This window comes from Oreochromis aureus, linkage group 1, assembly GCF_013358895.1.
Source record: "Oreochromis aureus strain Israel breed Guangdong linkage group 1, ZZ_aureus, whole genome shotgun sequence".
NCBI classification, from domain to species: domain Eukaryota; kingdom Metazoa; phylum Chordata; class Actinopteri; order Cichliformes; family Cichlidae; genus Oreochromis; species Oreochromis aureus.
In genome coordinates, this window is record NC_052942.1 from 15,795,186 (window position 1) to 15,817,724 (window position 22,539).

The window sequence follows — 22,539 nt, forward strand, 5'->3', positions numbered from 1 at the left end:
CTTCAGCAGCACTTGTTAAAAGACTGAAGCTAGAGTGCATATATATTTGAGCCTCTATGTATACTCCTTACCCTAGATTAGAGAAAAATCTAAATAAATTCCCATTTCTGCACCCATTTTTTGTTTTTTAAGTCATTAAAGATGTATGCTTTACGATCATTCCAGTCTGGGAAAAGAACAGTTCAAAAAAATAATGAAAAGCCCAAAATTGCAGGTACACGCCTCGACAGTTCTTTCAAAAAACTGACACACAGTCAGACACTTCCAGAAATATACACACTGCAGACACTACAGCAAACATAGTCCACACAGTTGTTTGTCCTCTGCCAGAAAAGTATGTTAGATGTGGGCACCCAAGGATCAAAAACTGGACTAGTTTGAAGTAATCTTACTTCAGTGTAAATGGTCTGATTCTTTTCTACTCTCCCAGAGGATGTTATACAACCTCCCTCATTCACCCAACCACTTTCTTCTATGCTTTCTATGTAGCATTCACACACATCCATACTCCAATGAATGCATCAGAGAGTTAGTATCTTGCCCAAGGATATTTGGCACGCAGACTGGGGCAGCCAGGGATCGAACCACGAACCCTTCTGATCGGCAGCTGACCTGCTCTACCTCCTGAGCTACAGCCATGTCTCACATTGTGCAGACACGCTGTGTTTGCATTCTGTTTTGACACCACTACTTGAAATAATTCACTGGCTTCCATATCTGCAGTGCCAGCGTGGGCACAGCAGGACTGGGCTGCTTGAATCAGAGATGTTAAAGGGAGGTGAGAGCAGAAAGGGTGTGGATGAGCAGTCTGCTGTAGTTGGTGAGTGAAGCTTGGATCACAGTTCACACCCACACAGTGATTTTACCAGTGGCTAACAGTGGGGATATAATGGCATTTCTTCAGCTTTGGTAGGGTCATGAGGATGTTAGGACTATAAACTGTGACCTCTCATGCAAAAAGTATCACAATCCTATTTCTAAACCAGAAAGTCGATATTACAGGACTAAGCAAACTCTCAGATTTGGTTAGTTTGGCACTTCTATTGCATTTATTTCCACCACTTTTGAATGTCTTTCTTCTACAGTATTTGGATATGGCATCTAGAGTAGTGTTAAACTAGGAGAATTATGGCTGTGAGCTGTGGTTTAGGTGGGTTTGGTTAATGTTAGTGCATTATGCACAGAGAAAGTTTGTGAAGGGAAATTAGAAGGTGCCTTCGAAGATAGAGGCTTATCCACCATCCCAGCCTTCACCGCTCTCCTTTTTACCTGAACTCATAAAGGAATTATGTATTTAATATTTCTTTAATTATTTATCAACACAAAGAACAGTGTTACAAATTAACTACAAATTACTCCTGCTACCTTTTTTTAGTCTGAATTGCTTTCAGTAATTGGAGTAGAAACTGGAAACATTTGGGGGGAAAACTTTCCACAAAGAATTACTAAAGCAGACGGCAAGATTGTTCACATTTCCCTGAAGTGGTTCAAGTCCCATTTATAGAGCAGAAACTAATTTGTCCCATGTTTTGCCTAAGTTACACATTCAAAAGGAATATGACGTAAAGCAGTCTCCCAGGCTTTTATTCTTGTAATTTCATTACATCAAATAGTTCAAAGAACACTCTGAAATCTCATATTTTCAATGTGTGATTTATCATGAATGCAACATTAAGGTTCTCAGAGGACTTGTTCTTGAAACTGCTACCATGCATTATAGCTGTGTCACTATCAAGATAGTGACAAGGTAGTCAGGTGATGAACACATAATTTCTTTCCATAATAGTTTCATGGGATGTTGGAGGTGGAAGTAAATGTGTTATTTATTGATTGATTGATTTGTTATGATATTGTTGAATTGTTAGGATTAAATGTCCTGCCAGCGATAACTGATGTCATAAGCTTCATCACAAAGAGGCAACATTATGAAAGCTGGTGGATACTTAAGATTTCACCAAGTGCATCTTGGTCTGCTGTACGTTTCACGTTTGCTTTGTAGGGCAGTGATGCTGCTGTAAGTTTATTATAAGCTTGTTTTTGCCACTGAAAAGAAAAAAAAAACAAGTCAATCTCCCAACATTTTGACTTTACAACTTAAAAGTTTGAGTCAGGGATCTCTTTGCAGTTTCAAATGATTTGTCTTGCAGTTTCAACTTACTGTTACTTACAATTATGCATGTAATTTCTGGAAATGTGCTTTTGTGAATACTTTTGAGAAATTATCGGTCCATATTTTAAGAAGAGGGTAAGTTTGTTTGAAGCTGTTGGTACTAACAACAGTATTAACACTATTTGCTGAGGGGGTTTAAGACCACCATTTCATCCATTTCGTTCATTTGTTTGGCAACTAAATTCCCGGGGAAACAGTAATGATAACTGCAGCGATGTACCGATCTGAAAGTTGATTCTGAGTTTATATTTGGAAGTATTAAATCAAACAAAACTGGATTTACTGGATTTGCTTCAGAAGAACTGGGTATGATTTATTGACATACAAAATTCATCCGTTTAAAAAATTAAACTCTGATGATCCATCACATCAGAACAGAATCCCAGTGTTGAAAGGAATAAGAACAACACCCTCAGAGTATAGGAGCTAGTGGTGGTGAAGATGAAGAAAGCGACCTGGATGGAGCTCTGAGTGACAAGGGTGAAGCGGAGAGGAGGTGGGTTCTATAAATGAGAGCCTGAAAGGGAAAATGACAGAAGAGCAGAGAGATTTAAAGTATACAGAGTGGAGGCTGATTGGCTAAAACAAGGGGGAAGAAAATGATAGTCAAAGTGATGTAAACAATCTCACAAGCTTCTTTTTTTCAGCCACATGAGTTGCCCTTTTGTGGCATTTAAATCCATCTATCCATTTTCTTCATCTTATCCAATTCAGGGTTGTGGGGGAGCTGAAGCCTGTCCCTGCTGTCGTAAGGTGAAGGGCTGGGTACACCCTGGACAGGCTGCCAGTCTGCCACAGAGCTAACACAGAGAGACAGAAAACCATTCATGCTCACAGTCAAAATTTGGAGTCACCAGTTAACCTAACATGCGTGTCTTTGGACTGTGTGAGGAAGGAAGGAGGAACCCACGTAGACACATGCCGGGAAAAGTGTTCGACCTAGATGGTCCTTCAGACCATCAATGGTTCAAATAGCACTAAAGCAAATGGAAAGTGATGACGCAGTAGCAGCTGCATCATCAGGGAATAATTTAATGTGGGCGAGATATCATTCCACCTTTTCATGTTTTATCCCTCCTTGTTGTTTTTGTTGTTTTTTTGCCAATTTCACCATCCCCCACTCTTCTCTTCCCTTCTTCACTTACCTTTTTTGGTCTCAGTCTGAGTACTCCTCTCCATTTGGCTCCACTGACTGCACCGCTCCTCTGACCATTTGCCGTAGTCCTGTTTTCTGAAGGAAATGCCAGAATGTTTTACAGTCTGTGGCACAGAGACCCAAACACTTTAACCACAACACACTGAGCTCACACTGAGTACTTGAATGTGACTATTATTTGGTTTACCGGAGTGCATTTTTTGATGTCCTAGATAGGCAAATAAACCGAATTTACTGCAATAATAAACTTTCATTTGGGTAACAATAGGCTGCAGCAGGTTTGCTATTGCTCACGTGTATGGCAATGCAGCATGACAAAATCATAGCCAAGCTGCGGGAGAATGACTCACAGTCTGTGGATGGGCACACTGACGGTCCTGATTACACTATTTCCCAGCAGAATAATTCTTTGCATGGAGAAAACATTAAGAATGAAACGAAAAGAGTTTCCTAAAGCTTTCCCTGTTTGGCAAAGCACTACACTTCACCACAGCAGAGTGGAGTTACAAGCCCTTTAAAAAGCCTCACTCTCTTGGAAAGGAAATTCTTTCATAATGAAACTATAACAAGCAACAACACAATGAAGCAAACGAACAAACGAATAGAGGCCTTCGTAACAACATCTGAACCCTGCCTCACATTCACCCTGCTTTACTTTGCAATTATTTTTCAGACACAATACAAACTTGCAGTCTGTCCCACTGCACAGCTTTGAAGGCTATTAAACAGATGATGATAGGAGCTCGGAAAAAGCATGACATCATCTCACCGTGTATGCGAGTGCATTCGCTTGTTTGCACCATTTTGATGTCTCGCTCTCCCTTTCTTACCTCCTATAATTACAGCTCTTTTACCCCCTGAAGACAAGCAGCAGATGTTAACATCATCTGACCATGAGCCATGTTATTTATTTCAAGGTGAAAAGTTGGAACATCTTGATTTTCTCACACACTAGACTGGAAACAGTGACACCATGAGAGGTGGGAAGCATGGATCCAGGTAATAAGTCATATATGAGTGATCAGCACATGTTCCTACATGTAAAAGGAACTTTTATCCTTGTGTTTATATCGACACAGTATTTCAGGCTGAACTACATTTGACCTAAACGCTCCTGAAGTCGCAAATGTGACAGTGAAATAGTGAGGTATTATGAAAGTTGGAGTTTGTTGTGGAGATGCTTCGGTCAGTGATGAGTGCCTCACTGCCAGAGAGGAAGTCTGGAGAATGACAAGGTCATTCTGAGAAGACACATTACCTAATGCCTTTGTGCAAATAAATATATATATATATGAAAAGTGGAAGTTAGGGTTCCCTTTTATGCATTTATTAATAAATTTCACAAGAAAAACAAAGTCTGAATGTGCAGTTATAAAAAAATGGAAAAAATACAATATTTTTACTGAGTTTGAAGAGAAGCTTGAGTTCCTATTTAAGCTTTCTTATTTTTCTTGTTGAGTCTATTCATTTCTTTCCTGTTTTATACATCAGCTAATCATTGCATTCTGCATTCATGACTGTACACTCCCCTTACAAGTTAAACACAGGACCTGGCATTTGAAGTCTTTACTGGAGGCCACTGTGAAACTGATGACAGAGGTTAGGAATGACAGAAAGTTGTATTATCAAAAAGTGTTGTAATATAGGCATAGTAGTGTCTCTGTTGGACAATACCACAAACTCTCGAGAAAAAGAGAAAGTACAAAGTTCAGTTACAGTATAAGACTTTACATTGCAGGACATAACAAGAACCATCTTTTTCTTAGCAGGCATTTCACAAAATGCTCTTTATTTATTTAACAAGAATTCAGTTGAAATGCAGAACATGTGTGTGGAAAACTATATCTTTACTGCTTCCATAGAAACTAAGAGCATAACAGCCAGCTATATCTATATATATTAAAGTCAAACACAATTAATTCAGCAGTCAGGTGTTGCAATGATCTTAAAAGCAGTTATTAAAAGCACCATGAATAAATCAAGCGAATCCCAGCAAATTCATTCCAAGGTCAATGTTAAAATTCATGATAGTACAGTTAGAGAAAACAGACAATTATAGCTTGTTAAGGTTGCCTGGAGAAAAAGGAACATTATAGCACAATGTTCCTTTTAGGTTTGCAAAGCTGAATCTGAAAAAAACAAAAGACATCTGAAACAATGTCATATGAGACCAAAGTGGAGGTGTTCATCTATAATCCACAGCAGCAAAAAACCTCCACCAACAACAAATGGCATGTCAGCTCATACCAAGCACAGTTTGTTTTGCAGCCATGGGACCTGGACACCTGTCAGTCATTCTGTTGATCATGAATTCCTCTGTATACCAAAATATACTTGAGTCAAATGTGAGGACGTCTGTCTGACAGCTAAAGCTAAACTGAGTCATGCAACATGGCAACGATCCCAAACATTAAGATGTTGATGTTTGATGGATGAATAAAAGTAAGTTCCAGAAAAAGAAAAGAATGGCTTGTAGTGACTGGTGCTTAAGGTGGTTCAACAAGCTACTGAACTGTAGGATGTACTTAGTTTTTCACACACACTGCTTCTGTGTTTTGGTCTAGTGTTTTTTTAAATAAATAAAACAGTGTACATGGTGTAATATGTCATGTGTTGTTGCTTTATTGTGTCCTCACACATACAACCTTAAAACTGGCGGAGATTATTCTTTCTTTTTGCCATGACTGTAAAAGATGGACATAACCTTTGGGTCTGAAAAATGAAGCCAGAGCAGCAGTAACCATGTGTGATTGTCTAGCTGTCTACAGCCCTGGTCATCTCAGAAAGGAGTTTATAGTTTTAATAGCTAGTTTCAGGCTACAAGTCCATTTTGCAAAGCTATTTTAGTGGACAGAGAGAAAACTAGAAGATAAAGCAGGGTGTGGTTTAGTGAGTGGCATTCACGGTCTCATCATTAGCTTTCCCATTCCCTTCTGTTCATAAACTAAAGCAGTGGTGGGAGAACTGGTTTTCTCAACAGGAGCATGATTAAAATTGACCCTGAATGCAACTGGGAGAGAGTGATGTAGGTTACGTGGAGTTAAAAGTTTGAATCTCGGCTGTACTTCTGGGAAAACTCAAGAGACAAGAGGTGTTCATATTTTCTAACTACTGTTTTTTTAATCCTCTTCATCCAAACAACTCTATCAAAATGTTCAGAAAGCGTACTTACAAATGTATTACCCAGCATATCACATGGCACAGCATCATTATCTGGCAGAAATATTAGGCTTCATAAATCCTCTGCACTGACATTTTGGATCTACTTGATCTGTGTAACAGGAAACTTCCCACCAGTATCTCCAGACTTCCCCAAAACTATCATAATCTGTCAGGAATTCCAGCTATATAATAAAAAATACAGTATTTCATGCATCTGACTCAGTAGGCTTTTCTTTATTTGGCTGTACTTCGACTGATATCTAAAGGAGAAACTTGTGTGCGTGTGTGTGTGCAGGGATATGCGGGAATATGTCAGGAGTTCATTGTTGACTTAAATAACACCAGCCCAGACGGTGAGTCCCCAAAGGCTAGACCAATGAAAAACAGCACCTCTGTTTTGTGGTTCTGTTCGGCAGACCCTCTTCTCTGTGCAAACGCAGCTGGTCCGACTGCACATACAAAACCCACACACACCCACTCGCTTCCCCTCTGCAGGCCCTGCGCTGTGGTGGAAACTCTGTGGACGCTGACATCATCATTCTGAGACCACTGAGGAACATTACAGACGGAGAGTGGAAATATAGTCCCGGGCAAAGACATCACACTACGGTTACTGTCATTGCTGTACCACAGAGACGGAGGCAGAGACTCCAGGATGCACCAATCACAGGAAGGACCAGCGTACACAAACAAAGTGCAGAAATGCAGCAAATCAGCGCTCTGAGGAGACAACTCTGAGCCCTCTAAAGTCCTCACTGCTTTCCAAAGATCTTGCTTCATGATAAAACCATCTAGAAATGAATCATCGTTGCTGCTTTAATTGCATGTTCTGGACAGCACCGGATGACTTTTGTGTACTTGTTCACTATCGAATCCCTCCCTAACAATCATTTGTCCATCCAGTATCTCAAGAGGCACCTTTAAACAAACACTCTGGTGGGGGTGAGCTAATCCCTGATGTGTTTATCTGCCTTGAAAGATAACAGTTTCTGGTAAATTCCCGCACTTATTTGCTCTCTCCTGTGGATTGGAAGCATATGGCTTCATTGCATAACGCTGACAAAGAAGGTAATCATGGGGAGAAATGACTTCACGTTATTAGAAGGAGTAGGTGTGCAGGCTCCCTTTGTGAATTTTAAGTTTGGCCATTAATCTTCTGAACATAACCTGATCTATTTTGCACATGTCTGAACACAAATGAAGTCTTAGTCAGTGTTTTCGTTTCCAGGTAATTGGCAGTTTAAAAAAAAGCCCAGAGGACAAAGCATTCCCCGTCACAGTAGAACGAAAACAAATCGGGACAGTAACAAAAAGTTTAAGCCAAAAATTAGTCTCTAAATGTGACGTAGTTCTAACACAGACGGTTAAACATAATAATTACCATGTTTGCGTTTTGGTCTGGTCTGCTGTTACACCACTTCACTAAATACAGACCAGAAGCTTCATTTACTGGATAAGTATATTTAAAAAGAGAACAAATTCAAAAAATTCAGTGTTTACACTGAGTCTGGCATAACACTTGTAGCATTTTTTATGTTATATTTTTAAACCTTTAAATGTTCACATCATTTGCTACTATGGCCTTACTTTCCTTCTTATTTTGTCCAATCCTCTGCATAGTACCAGGAGCACAAGCAAATCTATTTGATTTCATTCAGCACTCACAGTCCTTAATGAAAAGATCTAATCAGCCAATCAAATGGCAGCATCTCAGTGCTCACTTCAAAATTCTGCACACAATACCCTATAGTGACAAAGTGAAAAATGTTAGATTGAAATAATGCAAATGTATTAAAAACAAAAGACAAAAGTATAACATTTACCTAAGAATTCATAGCCTTTGCCACAACACTCAAAATTGCGTTCAAGTGCATCCTGTTTCACTGATATCTGTCAGATGTTTCTTCAACTTGCCTGGAGTCCACCCATGGTAAATTTACTTAATTGGACATGATTTGAAAAGGCACACACCAGTCTGCATAAAGTGCACGTGAGAGCACAAACCAAGCCATGAAGTTCAAAGGATTTTCTGTTGACCTCTGAGACAGGATTGTATCAAGGTGCAGATCTGTGGAAGTGTATAGAAAGGTTTCTGTAGCATTGACAGTCCCAGAGTCTCAGTGCATGGTGGCCTCCATCAGTCTGTAAACAGAAGAAGTTTGGAACCAACAGGACTCTTGGAGGTTAACAAAAGGCACCTGAAGGACTCTCAGACCATGAGAAACAACTCTCTGGTCTGATGAAATAAAGATTGAAGTCTTTCGCCTGAATGTCAAGCATCGTGTCTGTAAATCAGGCACCGCTCATCACCTGACCAATTCCTCCCCTACAGTAAAGCACGGTGGTGGCAGCATTATACTGTCGGGATGTTTTTCAGCAGCAAGAACTGGGAAACTAGTAAGGTTCGAGGGAAAGATGAATGCAGCAATGTACAGAGACATCCTTGATGACAACCTGCTCCAGAGCGCTGTGGACTTTGGACTGGGGTGAAGGGTCATCTTCCAACAGGACAACGACCCTAAAAGCACACAGAGATGAATGGCCAGAGTGCCTCAAGCTGATATAAAGCCAACAGTAACTCAAATAACCACTTGTTGCAACCAAGCAATCCAAAACAGTATCTCTGAACACACAGCACGCTGAACCTTGATGCGCTGTAGCAGCAGAAGACCAGACTGGCTGCTAATGTGAGCTAAGAACAGGAAACTGAGGCTACAATTTACACAGGCTCAGCAAAATTTTTTCAACAGAGCATTGGAAAAACTTTGGCTGATCTGAAGAGTCTCGGTTGCCGCTGCAACATTTGGATAGTTGAAACAACATGAAAGCAGTTCAGGCTTCTGGCCATTTTCTTGGCGCACTTTGGGCTCCTTAATACCAATGGGCATCATTAAAGCGGCACAGCCTACCTGAGTATTGTTGTTGACAATGTCCATCCCTTTCTGACCACAGAGTTCGCATCTTCTGAAAGCTGCTTCCAGCACGATAATGCACATGTCACAAAACTCAAATCATCTCAAAAGAGGAATTAAAAATGTTCTACAAAGAAAAGTGGATAAAGCCTGGTGTCTGGTGCATATTTAAGGGACGAATAAAGTCATAAAACATGAATCCCTAGAGGCAGAATAACTACTTGCTTCCATTTTTGCAATTCATTTGTTCTCTCTTTTTTTGTTTTGGTGAAAGAGGCTAGAAGGCAGGTGGTAACTGATGGTTTAAACTATGATCATTTTCTCTCTGACTTTGATTAATTAAAAGCTTAAGAGGAAGATAAACAGGGCTGAAATCTTACTAGCAGAAATCACTGATGTCTGCTTTTTCAGAATGTTGGATGAAGCCAGGTTCAAACTTCTGCTTCTTTTCACTGACGCATTAGAGTCAAAGGTCTAATTTATTTATTTGCCTATTGTGTCACATTATTGCTTAAAGTCCATAAAGTATGGCCCAGAGATGTAATGCCTTGTTCTAACAGTGGCAGGTACCATCTATCACATCCTGTATATGTTTGGAAGAGAACACTGCAGGTACAAAGCAGCCTGAGCTGAACTAAACAGGATGATTTAAGAGTGAAGCTCTGTTTATTTCTTGGCTGAACAGATTTGCTGAGAAGGGAAGGACCTTTGCAGGTTAAGGGCATTCTGCCTGGAGGGGCAGGGTGCACAAGAACAGACACCAAGCTGACATACCACAGCTGTCTAACAGATTACATTGCATTTTAAAACATCCAAATGGTTCACATTTACTCTGAATCATTTAAAAGGTGGTGAGGAAAATGGGATTGCTCTAGGAAGACTCTGGAAAATCAGATCTGGGTTCATAGGCAGGTCCTTACCAACCCAAAGAGATGCGCCTCCAGATGTGCAGACCACAGGCCAAACTTCACAGCTTCGTGCAATAACGAACAAGCAGAAATAGTTTTCCACACCTTCAGCGTATTGTGGAGATCTCCACATGTGGAAGGCAGAGAGAGGGCCGTGATATCATCCAAAGCTCCAATCGCTGGCTGTTCTGGAGTTTTTCTTGTTTTTCATGAAAAGGAAAATGATCCTTCTCTATCCGAGCACTTAAAGGAACTCAGTTTATGCACAGTCTGCAAGCAGCTCTGTGAGGTTTTACAAAGGCAGCCCAACACTTTGTGCTGAATATCAGCCTAATACCAAAAGACATAAAATAAGTAACAGGATGCTAAAAGAATTTCACTGTGTAACAGTAGAGGTGGTAGAAGTATAACTTCCAGGCATAAAAAGACTGTCTAAAACCTCACATTGGTGCAAACTCAGCAGTGCTTGAAAATAACTGGACATTTCAAAATAGATGACGCAGTCACAACCTCAGTGCTAACTGATTGCGCAATTTAACATACCAGCATGTGATAAGTGCCACAGAACGCAATACATACCTGACACTATAGTAGGAATTAACTCTAACCCTAAAGATACTCAGATAATTTAATGTTGACCAGCACTGCATGTTCTCAAATGTCATGGTGGCACAACCATAAACATTAGACTTTTATTATGAAGCAAAACAAACAAAAAACTCATAGAGAGAACTCTATGTGACTAAAAAGGTTGATAAGTGTCTTGTGAATATGGATAACAAAAATACTCAAATTTAACTCAAATACAGGCTGGTCAAATGTCAGGTGGTAGAAGCAGTGTAAATCTGGGAAATCATCAACTTACCATAAAAATCATGTGTGTTCTTTCTGCCAGTCGCAAGCGTTAATACATGTGTCCAAGTAAAATCATGTTTAAATTGAAAGCAGCTGCCAAACTCAGGCGGCACAAGTGCAAGAAATGTTGCTTACATAAATCATTAATGTTAAATAAACTCTGAGATGATCTATTCGGTTTCTAAAACATATAAAATATGATCATTTATGGAAAAGAAACACCTACAGATCACGAACTGAATAATTTCATTTAAACAGAAAAGCTGCACTCAGACATTATCGCACCAGTGCAAAACTAAAAATATTAAGCAAAGTCAAATCTTCCCCAATGCTGGCATGAGATCAAAACCCAGAGAAGTTTATTGCGATTTATTGTTAAATATGGGCACTAAATTTAATAGCAGCCAAGCTGGTGAGATATTTTACTAGAAATTCTTAGTAGTGCTGGAGAAAAAGGTATTTCAGATTTATTATCTGGAAACCAAATATGTCAATATCACAGTTTTTGCCCATTCATCAAGATTTTTCCCATTTTCCAGAATCAGTAAAACATTTGACCTGATATTGCCTGGATGAAAAGTCTCTGGAGTCATCGTCTGCAGATGGTTTGTGCAAAGTTTTATGGCGAACCATCAAATATTTGTCAAAATATTTCTGATTGGATCAAAGCGGTGAGTAACTGAACAAAAATCCTAAGAGCCATTTATGAGTATGGCTAAAAAAACCCAGGTGAAGATCATGTGAGATGATGAAAACCTCCAGAAACCTAATAAAAGTTAAAAGTTATGAGATGTGATTTATTTATTTATTTATTTATTTGTCAACAGCATTTTAAGAATTTTTAAACTGTTCACAAAAACTTTTTTTGTTGCTATAATTTAAATTGTCCATCTGGCAAAAGCAGACAATTAAAAAGCTTTAACTCTGTCATCCTCTGGCTCCGCTCCACTAAGGTGGAGCAGAGTGTTGTGTGCTTGGCCGGGGCCCCGTGGGAGCAATCTGTCTTCTTGAACCACACCAAACAGCTCCAGCATTTATTAAAGAGCCTGCCTTGTTTTACGCCTCCCTCTTTAGCTCATCTCTTTGGAAGTCCTTTGGAAGCAGGGAGAAAAACACTTTTTTATGAAAGATACCACGAGCTAGTGTCTTTTCAGTTTCCTTGCAGGAGAAGATGTTGTTAGATTCGGGGAGGCAGAGGAGATGATGTCTGACCACGAGGGATCACCTGGGTGTATACTCAAACATGGAGAGACAGCAAACTTCCCAAGTCATCTAAGAAAAAGAAAGCAGACCGTTCTTTTCTCATTCTCAGAAAAAGTGTCCAACAACAAATACGTTCAGCTCAGACTTGAAGTTTGGAAGTTTCTGGAGGGTGAAGATAACATTGTTTTGTTGTTATGGCTGCTGCTCCATGTGCATGACTGGTTTTGTGCTGTAATCTCAGGGAGACATCTCCTGACATTTCCAAAAGAATATGTCTGAAAATGCCTCCAGTGCAAGCTAGCAGAAATTAAAAAAAATACTGTATCATGATTCAGCACTAGAAATATGAAGGTACATTTTGTACCTAAATACACAGACTTGCTGCAAATGAATTGGCCCTTCATGCTGACTATGTTTTTAGGTAAGTGAAGCATGAGTTATTATTGAAATATCATGATATCCATCTGTTTATACAAAAGAATCAATTATAATAAGCTCCACTGAATGCAAACAGTGGATGAACAGGGTTCATCTTCCAAGCACTAAGGAAGTTACCAACTGAAAATTTTCACCCTAAAGCTGTCAAGATGTTTGGTTGAAAGCGTGAGAGTCAAACACATTCAGTAAAAAAGACTAGATGTTACAGTTCCTGATAATGCATTGCTTTAGATGGAGAGACTCTTGAGAGATGGCTGTTATGATCAAAAGCAGCCCAGAAACTTTGCCAGCAGCACACATTGTTGTGTGCCTCAACTTTCGGTCTTTTACCCAGGCTAATCTGCCATTTTCCTTCCTTGGTTAGGTTTAGGGATTAGAGATCTGATCTAGCTTATCATTTTAAAATTGGGGACACATCGTCAGTAGTGGACCTTGGATTCATCGGGTGTTTCGGCCATTATCACTAGACACCCTCATCCAAGGAGGCCCCGCCAGGGTTGATCGGGCCCTGGAGTGTGTCACTGGTTTATGTTAACTTGTTATTTCTCTTCTTCTTTCTTCTATTTAGTTTCCTACAGTTTATTTTCTATCTATTCACTGCAACTGAGAAATAATACTTGACTCTTTAGCATTTATGGAGCCTAACTTCTTCAAAGGGATAGAAAAGGTGATAGAGAGAAGTAAGACAAAAGGGACAAGATAGGAGAGAGCAGAGAGGAGAGCCGGAAGGGGGGGTGCCCGATCTGGCTTCCCACACCTCCCCGCCGGATCGGGCTGTACGCTCTACCTCCCCACTGCCTCCCAGAAAAGGGGAGAAGAGCAGAGGGGAGAAGAGCGGAATATTTCTTTTCTCTCATGGTTAGCTGACTGCCTTAGCTGCCCAAGTGATGTCAGCCCTTTTTAACCATAGCCAGTGACTGGTCCTCTCAGCAGTGTTAGCTAGTTCTCTTATAGCCTGCCGTTGCGCCTGTCCTCTGATCCCAATCTCTCTAAGCAGTTTTGCTGTTGTACTGGCAACAAAGCCCCACTTCCATATACTCACCACACACTCTGTGAGGTATACACCTGCTTACACTGGGCTGGACTGTCTTAATTCTTCATGGCATAGATTCAGTAAGGTGACGGTAACCATATCCATGTCCATATTGACATGACACCATCACACAGTCACTGTAGATGCATCAACTGCACCCTTGGGATGCTCTATGCTACGGGAAGCAGCCATCAATATGTATAATCTGCATTCATAATGAGATGGTCATGGCATCTGCTTCTGCTTCTGTCTATTTCAGTTATTATTGCCTTCCTATCACCTCTAAGCAGTCTGGGTATTCTCTTCTGACCTCTGACCCTCATCAACTGCTTCTCACTGGATATTTTCTCTTTTAAAAACCATTCTCAGTAAACCTTAGAGATGGTGGAAAATCTCAGTAAATCAGCAGTTTCTGAAACACTCAGACCATCCGGTCTGGTACCAACAACCATGTCACATTCAAAGTCACTTAAATCAACTGCACTGAGTTATTGCCATGTGATTGGCTGACTTGATATTTACATTAACAAGCAATTCAGTAGAGTGCTGAGTGTGTGAGTGCATCAAAATAACCCCATGAAGAATTTCAGAAAGGGAAAGACAAGTTACGTTTATAACCAGAGATTATCATCCCACCACATTCTTACATAAACTGATACTTTGAAATGTTTATAACTTTATACATTTACAAAATGTTACTGATACTTTTTGGTGTTTGCAAAACTACAGCTTGAGTCATTATCAATTATTAAGAATGCCAGGCTTTTACTGATTTCCTGTTGGCTTTTCATTATTTTTTCATTAATTTAGGTCAAAGAATTAGAAAGGGTACTCCAGCTTCCTCCCACTATCCAAAGATATCTAGTTAGGTCAACTAGGGATCATGAATTGGACATTGGGGTGAATTTGAAGGTGAATTATTGTCTCTCGCTCTCTCTCTGTGTGTGTGTGTGTGTGTGTGTGTGTGTGTGTGTGTGTGTGTGTGTGTGTGTGTGTGTGTGTTAGCCCTGTGATGACCTGGTGACCAGTCCAATGTGTGCCATGCTTCTCACTGTATGACAGCTGGACGAGGCTTCAGTTCCCGGCAACCATGAACTGGACAAGCAGTTGAGAAAACAGATGCTTTCCAGTAGGGATGGGTATCGTTTAGGTTTTATCCGATACCGGTGCCAAACCGGTACTTTTGAAACGGTGCCGGTGCTTAAACGGTGCTCAAACCGGTGCTTAAAGAATGGAGAACACAAAATTGGTCCAAAAACCTCTCATGTTTAGCTGGTTTTTTTGTTAAAAAAAAACAATGTTAGCCTTTTCTGCAGCTATAGGGCATATATGGCATCACTCTTGGCTGGAAGCAGTGCTTAATCAATGGAAAAAACACAAACTTTGTCCAAAAACCTCTCATGTTTAACTGTTGTTTTTGTAAAAAGATAACAATGTTAGCCTTTTCTGCAGCTATAGGGCATATATGGCATCACTCTTGGCTGGAAGCAGTGCTTAAACAATGGAAAAAACACAAACTTTGTCCAAAAACCTCTCATGTTTAACTGTTTTCCACTTTTTCTTTGGTCATTTTAGCCTTTTTGGCCAGGGTGAAGGGAGCATCTGCCATCAAACAAGAAGACAGCCGCATGTAACTACAACAGTGTTTGCTAGTTCACCTTACATGCATTAATGTAATAATGTGGTTAGCGTACTCAACGTTAATTACACACGAACAACATGAAGCTACTCACGCAGAGGAGAACGACTGCTGCTGCCATCATCATCCGTCATCATTTCTGCTATGCTAACAGGGCTAGGGGCCAGGACTCTACTCTTCGGGTTTTTGGGAGATGTTAACTCCGGGTCCGATAACAGGCACCACACCCGCAGTAGATGTGCTCGGCTTTTAAAAAACCGCTATGCATCGCCAGGTGTTTCATCGGATTTGAGGTGTTACCTCCTTTGACAGTATCACAGTATCAGCTTAAAGCACTTGTTGCAGGCTGCTGAGTTTGCATCTTTTGCTGTGAAGTACAGCCAGACTTTTTACCGCTTCGCCTTGGGCGTTTTTAATCTGTAGCTCTGCTCTAAAAGAACGTACGTACCTGGCCCCGCCTACTATCCTCGGAAACGTAAAATGATTGGCTAGAATTGGCTCAGGAAAAAAAAAAAAAGCACCGAAATAAAGCACCGAAATGTGCGCTGCTTTTCGGTCTGGTTACTACCGTTTATGTCAGAACCGGTGCCATCATGGCACCGGACACCGGTACCCATCCCTACTTTCCAGTCTGTGTAACCCAGCTGTAAAATGCTTCCCGTACATCTTGGAATTTCATGTTTTTGATATCAAACTCTTATGAATTATGTGTGGGCTTGCTTTGTCATTTCCAAATGTCTTTGAGTGTGCTGCTTAATTGAACAGCCCTTTTTATAAAAAAATAATTTCTCACAGCTTTGGGTTGCAGAGATTTTGGTGAGGAGCAAAAATGACGTAGCCCAAAATACCTTAAGGTTGACAGAAGGGCAGGAGGCCACGTCTGTCATAACTATCTGTCCAGTTAGTATATACTAGATAGAGAGGAGCGAGACCATATGCTCCACGTTCCTCGCCATCACTGGAGTTGATGTGATATATGTTGTTTGTCTGGCTGAGATCCTGTGAACCCATTGTGTCTTTTTTCCCTTTTTAATGAACTAAGACGAGCATCGGCTGTTAGGCTCAGCTTTTGCTGTTAGAAAATTAGTTCACCCACACATAAACACGCCTTTGCATAAGCTGAGAATGAGATCTCTGTCAAGATGCTGTATGTTCAGCCATGTAATTTGTAAACTTTACTGTTAGTGCAGCCTCTCAGTTCATACCAAGGTCTACAGTAATACATCATTACTTTATTTGTTCCTCCTTTCTAGAAAAGCTGTTATCTGTGCAGTTTCTTTTCCATATCCTCACTGCTGATTCACATACGAAGTGACGCAAACGTCAGCAGAATCACACTAAAAAGGACCTTTCAGTCTCACTGATTAGTCTTTTTTTTAAAAACAGGGAAACATCATTATTACTCATATTTTTCCTGTAAACTGACTTTGTGCAAACAAGTCTTTCCTTGGTCAAGAAAAACCTTTCACAACATCTGGCCAGTTGTCACTGTCAAAGTCTACAACTGAGAGATGTTTTCATAAATGCAAGCACAGAGGGTTTACAACAAGGTGCAAACTACAGAGCTGTACTCTAGAACAAATAGGTCAGCTTAGACTTTCCCAGAAAACAGAGTCTGCACAGTTCTGGAAAAATTCTTTGAACAGATGAAACCAAGATTAACTTGTACCACAATGGCAGGGAGTGAAAAGGAGATGACGAAAAACATCCTGTAAAACATCTGTCAGTGTTGTGACATGAGCATGTGTGGATGCCAGTAGTATTCGTTCAGTGGCAGTTTATTGATGATGTGACTGCTGATAGAAGTCACAGGACGAACTCTGAAGTGTTCAGAGCTGTACTCTCCCCTCAGATTCAGCCAAATGCTGCAAAAGTGATCCCACGGTGCTTCACAGTGCAGATGGATAATGGCCGAAAGCAAAATGTGAAAGCAACCCAGGAGTTTAAAAGGACACAGAAATTGGATATTCTTCAATGTCCAAGTCAGTCACCTCATTTCAACTCAACAAAGCATGCTTTGCAGCTCCTGAAAACAAACCTGAAGGCAGAGAGGTCCACAAACAAGCAGCACTTGAAGTCGGTGAAAAATATATTAGTGGTCCAACTAACTTTGAGCACCTGAAAACGGAGCCCTTCATATAAAAAAAACATCAGTCCAAAACTTTTATAAAACCCATCAAAATAAAGCCTCAAATTAAGTCTGCGCCTCACAAATGGTTTGATTTCTTTATTTCTATAAGTACAGAAGAAAAAAAATAATTAAAGTTCTCCCTGTGTGTATAAGAGCGTGTGTATGCATATAAACCTTTGTTTCTTCATTAGTTGAATTATGTAAGTGTATTTTATATAAGAGCATTATAGTGTTGGGGATTCTCAACCATTTCAAAAGAAACAGCTCCACGCCCTGAGGAAGGAGCCCATTTTTTACAAGGTCAGCAGTCAACTGATTTTAATACTGTATTGACTGAAGGTGGGGATACTGGCCCTGTGGCATGTAACCCTGTCCCCATCTAATGGTCAAGAGAGGCGTTACACGAACAGACTGAGTCTCTGCTGAGTCAGCTCAGTGCCATTAGAAGCTTTGGCACAAAAGAATAAAGTTGTTTGCCTTCTGTGATGTCTGTAAAATATATTCTGATAAAAGCAGTTTCTTCATGGTAGTTCTTTTTTTCCCAGTTTTTGTTTTAAGCTACTGAAACCACCAACAACGGAAAACATCTGGCTGCTAATACCTGAATGTTCTGTAAACACTACAGTTGAGTATCAGGAGTAAGGTGGTCATGTATATTGTGCTGGCACTTATTTATCAATGTTCAGAGTTGTTTTTACAATCTGTTTCAGAATAACTGATTAATAGACTGCACTGCTTGGTGCAAAATGTCAACTGGACTCCAGTTTCTGACAGACATTACATCACCTATAAAACCTATCTGACATTTCTGGTCCTTTCCTATAAATAGTTGGGTATGTTTTTGCTTATTCACAAGTTGGCACTTTTTGCGTCGCATTATCTGACAGGTTACTTTTCTTATATTTGTAACATTGTCTTGGATTAAGCTTTTTCCAAGTGTCCTGTGTTAATTAAACTAGATTTCCTTCCTCCTGTAACTGTTAACAAGTTCAGTTCACTACAAGTCAGTCCAGACACAAGCACAGCAATTACTGTCATACATACATTTATTTTATATAAAAGAAAACAAGGGTTGTAATATTAACAGTTATACACACACAGCCCAATCACTGGAAAACTACTGTATCCAACATGGCAGCTAGGCACTGAACAATGTTGGATGTCATTAAAACATCTACGTGCTCCTCCAAGTGCCTCTTGGGATCCTGTAGATTAAATAACAAAAATTTTAAAAAATTAAAAAGATGGAAAACATCAACCACAGGGTCAAGATTTTCAGATCCTTTTTGAGAATTCCCTGGTTTCAATAAAGTTTATAATAAATACATAAAAATCTACCTGTTTTCCAACATTCTTGATTGCCAGCTGCTCGGGGGTCATTTTGTCCTCTTCTTCAACGGCCTGAGGTGGAAATATGACAGTATGTCAGTATTGTGGAACAGTATGGTAAAAAAATAATAAAAATAAAATAAAAAAAACACTATCTGCTGCTGAATTACACTATTTCAAGTCGTACCTTATTGTAGTTCTTAGCCAGCTCCAGCATTTCTTTGACGATGGTCTCATTGAGCTTGCAGTGCTCACTGTAGTCCTGCAGGGTCAGACCCTCCATCCAACTCTTCTTATGCAAGTTCAACAGCATCTGAATAAGAAAAGTCATGTTTAATATGTTCTACCACAAATTAACAAAAGCAATAACTCTTTAATAGGTTGTGAGACTCAAACCTTCTGCTCCAGCTCATTTTTCCTGTAATTGATGGTGATGGAGTAGTAGTGTCTGTTGAGTCCGTGAATCAGGGCCTGAAAACACAAGAAACATCAAGTTTAGCATTTTTTTCCTTTTTGGATAATGTCAACAAACATTGTACAAAAACATCCCTAACACTGGATTTGTTTTGAATTTTAAAAAAAAAATCTTCTTTAGATCTTTTACATTGATTTAGTTTCAATACAATGGCTGGAAATGAAGTGTGATGAATGGCGGGGCGCACAGCTGTTCCTGTTCTTCACGTGTCTCTGAATGCAACCATACTGGTGCCAACTGCTTCAGGTATATGCTGCTATGCAATGATTTAACTGCATGTAAATAAAGTTAACTGAATTGTGTTTGTTCATGTTATAACAAGCTGGTTGTTGAGGCTAACTGAACACTAACAACAAAACACCAAACAGCTGATGTTATCTGCAAATATTCAAAGAAAAATCTGAACATAATTTTATGGAGAAGCATGAGTGACTATTACTTTGCATATGATGTTCAGAAACTGGAGATAACAATACACTTTGCAACCATCTGTTAGGGGATTTTAAGAAAAAACCCATGTTATAAGAACACAAACAGCAGGTTACCTGGATTGAAGGCTTGTTCAGATGACCCAGGTTGGATGTGGTTTGTCTTGGTTCGTGACCCAACACCATCATGTTGGCATTGATCAATCTGAAGGCATCAATAACAACCTGAAGATGACAGTGGAGGAAAAAACATTTTACAATTAAATGATCATCATCACTAATTCATTATGAATTCTCACTTAATAACTGATCTTGTGCGCTGCACTTGAAATAATAGAGGCTGATTAGAGGGTTTCTCCTTGGTACCCACTCATCCCTACCTTCCCTTTGACGCTCTGAATTGGATCAACGACCACTGCGACGGCTCGCTCTGACAGAGCCTCAAAGCTCTGCTGTGTGTTGATGTCCACACCAGATAACCAACAACCAAACCCAGGGTGACTGTGGTACCATCCCACCACCATCTCTGGTCTGTTAAACAGCACAGGAAGAGGACAGCAGACATATGTAAATGTCTCTAAAATCATATTCAATGTAAATTTTTTCATGAAACTTTTCAATTTCTCTTGTAAGCCTTCAGTTTATACATCAGTTACTAGCTAAGCAGGTATTTGATCAAACTGTCCTTTTGAAAATGAGTTTTTATTCATTTTATATAGTTTCAAGTATTAGCGTGTTACCTGCCGGTCTGCTTTAGCATGTCCAACATCTTGGCCTGAAACACAGGATCCACTGCTTCGACACTCACACCCTGTGAGGCACAAAATTGTGATTTTGTCAAAAAGTATAAAGTCAACATTAATCATCACAAATTTATTTCAAAATTGGTCATATCATGATACAAACAAGGTGTTTATTATCCAACTGTGCACTCCTTGGTAATCTAGAGGAGGAGATTGGGACAAATGAACTTACCGTTCCTGACTGCGGCATGGCAAACACATCAATCACTCGCACTGTGTAGTCATCAACAAATTCTCCCAGCATCAATCCCATGACCTCCATGGGTACACCAGCACGCCCATGTTTCAACATCTGAGGAATAGCAAATACCATGAAAAGTCATCGAGATGGTTTTTTATGGACATCATATATTTACTGCTGATGATGTGGTGCAGAGGTGTTACCTTGAGCAGGGCAAGAGAGGAGATGTACACCTGCTCTGCTGTGTCCACAGCAGGTGCATCTGTTGGGGGGCCCTGAGGAGGCGGAGCAGTGTTTTTTTTATTAGTTCAGGCGTTTGTAAGATAGCAGCAGCTTTTACTAATCACCACAATCCAGGTATCAGTTGGAATTATAGAGCATACAATGTACATATGCATTATATTTTTTGGGGTAATATTTATCTTAATGGCAGTAACCATCTGGTAAACCTGCAGCACACAAACACTCCCCTTTAGCCGGTGTATTTTCTATGTAATGTAGTTATACTGTTGGTTATCTTTATGTTACCTGGCCAAGACCTGGCATTCCACCTCCGAGCCTAAGCAGCCGGTCCATAATGAGATGTGTTAACTGAAAAACAGAAACAAACCAAAAAAAAAACTTTGTTAAACTCGTGATCAGGACATGATTTGTGAAGATAAGGAACTATTACATATAACTCCGTGAGTCCACATTTATTCAAAGCAAACTTATAAAGATCAGATTTTACTCTGTTTGGACAATCTCCAAATTAATAAGATTACCTATATATTACCTAAAATTATATTTAACTGCTAACATTAAAATAAATGTACCTTATACATATTTTATTTTAATATTTTGGTTATATTTTGTTTTTTATGAGATTAGACGTTATGTATACAGTGTACGTAGGCCTAACGAGTAAACTCGAGCAGAAAATTCGGACTATTTCTAAGCTCTGTGTGCAGAAATTGAGCTAAACTGCACTGTAAATAACACAAAGAAATACATTAATTAATCAAATATCCATTCTCCGCAGAAAGGCTAATGACAGTTAGCTTCAATGTGCTAATTCACACATAATCGTCAAACGCAATACGGCAACATCATAAGCCTGATAAAACATTATCGGCTCCTATGTTTTAGTTAATGTATCATTACATGCCTGTGGCTGATGACTATAGTTTTAGGTTGTTTACTACTTTAAGCTGCTTTTAGCTCAGTTCATGGACACAATTAGCGAGGTGCTAGCGCTAGCCTGTTTGTGCTAACTTAGCCTGCACCGTTTAGTACAAGAAAATGACTAACAAATTGTTTACACTAATTCCCTTTCATCAGATTTAATGACTTCTGTGAGCTATGTTGAACGTCTGCCTCCACTTACCTGCTGTCAGACCTGTGTGGTATTCAGAAGAGTTTGTTTTTCTGGTCGTAGCCGTAACAAACCACCCGGCTACAATGAATCAGCCAGAATCGTCTTTTTTCCACAGAGTAACTGTCGCACTAATGACGTATATTGGTGGAGCCCGACTGGCATTTGCAACATTGAGACACTAGAGGGAGCCACAGTTATTTATGTAAAGTCATTTAGGACAACAAATCGATTATGTGTAGAATTCGACAACAACAACAACACGAATAAGAAGAACCAGATTTATACCAAATTTCTTAATAATATTTTATTTATTAACTTTTCTGTTAATCTAACCAGTTGAATTATGGCTACTTATATAT

General features: G+C 39.7%; 1 protein-coding gene and 1 long non-coding RNA gene across 2 annotated transcripts; both read right to left on the reverse strand.

The window, feature by feature from the left end:
* Positions 1-2,545: 2,545 nt before the first annotated feature.
* On the reverse strand, positions 2,546-11,222 carry LOC120438602. The gene is made up of 4 exons (XR_005612017.1): positions 11,174-11,222; positions 3,316-3,401; positions 2,801-2,970; positions 2,546-2,687 (listed from the first exon to the last, which is right to left on the reverse strand). It is a non-coding gene; the product is annotated as an uncharacterized LOC120438602 (long non-coding RNA).
* Positions 11,223-18,635: 7,413 nt separating this feature from the next.
* Positions 18,636-22,321, reverse strand: psmd14 (proteasome 26S subunit, non-ATPase 14). The gene is made up of 11 exons (XM_031728894.2): positions 22,190-22,321; positions 21,352-21,414; positions 21,027-21,098; positions 20,815-20,934; positions 20,580-20,650; positions 20,220-20,370; positions 19,957-20,064; positions 19,333-19,407; positions 19,124-19,249; positions 18,946-19,008; positions 18,636-18,812 (listed from the first exon to the last, which is right to left on the reverse strand). Exons 2-11 carry the CDS (start codon positions 21,397-21,399, stop codon positions 18,714-18,716), a joined length of 933 nt encoding a protein of 310 aa, XP_031584754.1. The 5' UTR covers positions 21,400-21,414; positions 22,190-22,321; the 3' UTR covers positions 18,636-18,713.
* Positions 22,322-22,539: the final 218 nt, after the last annotated feature.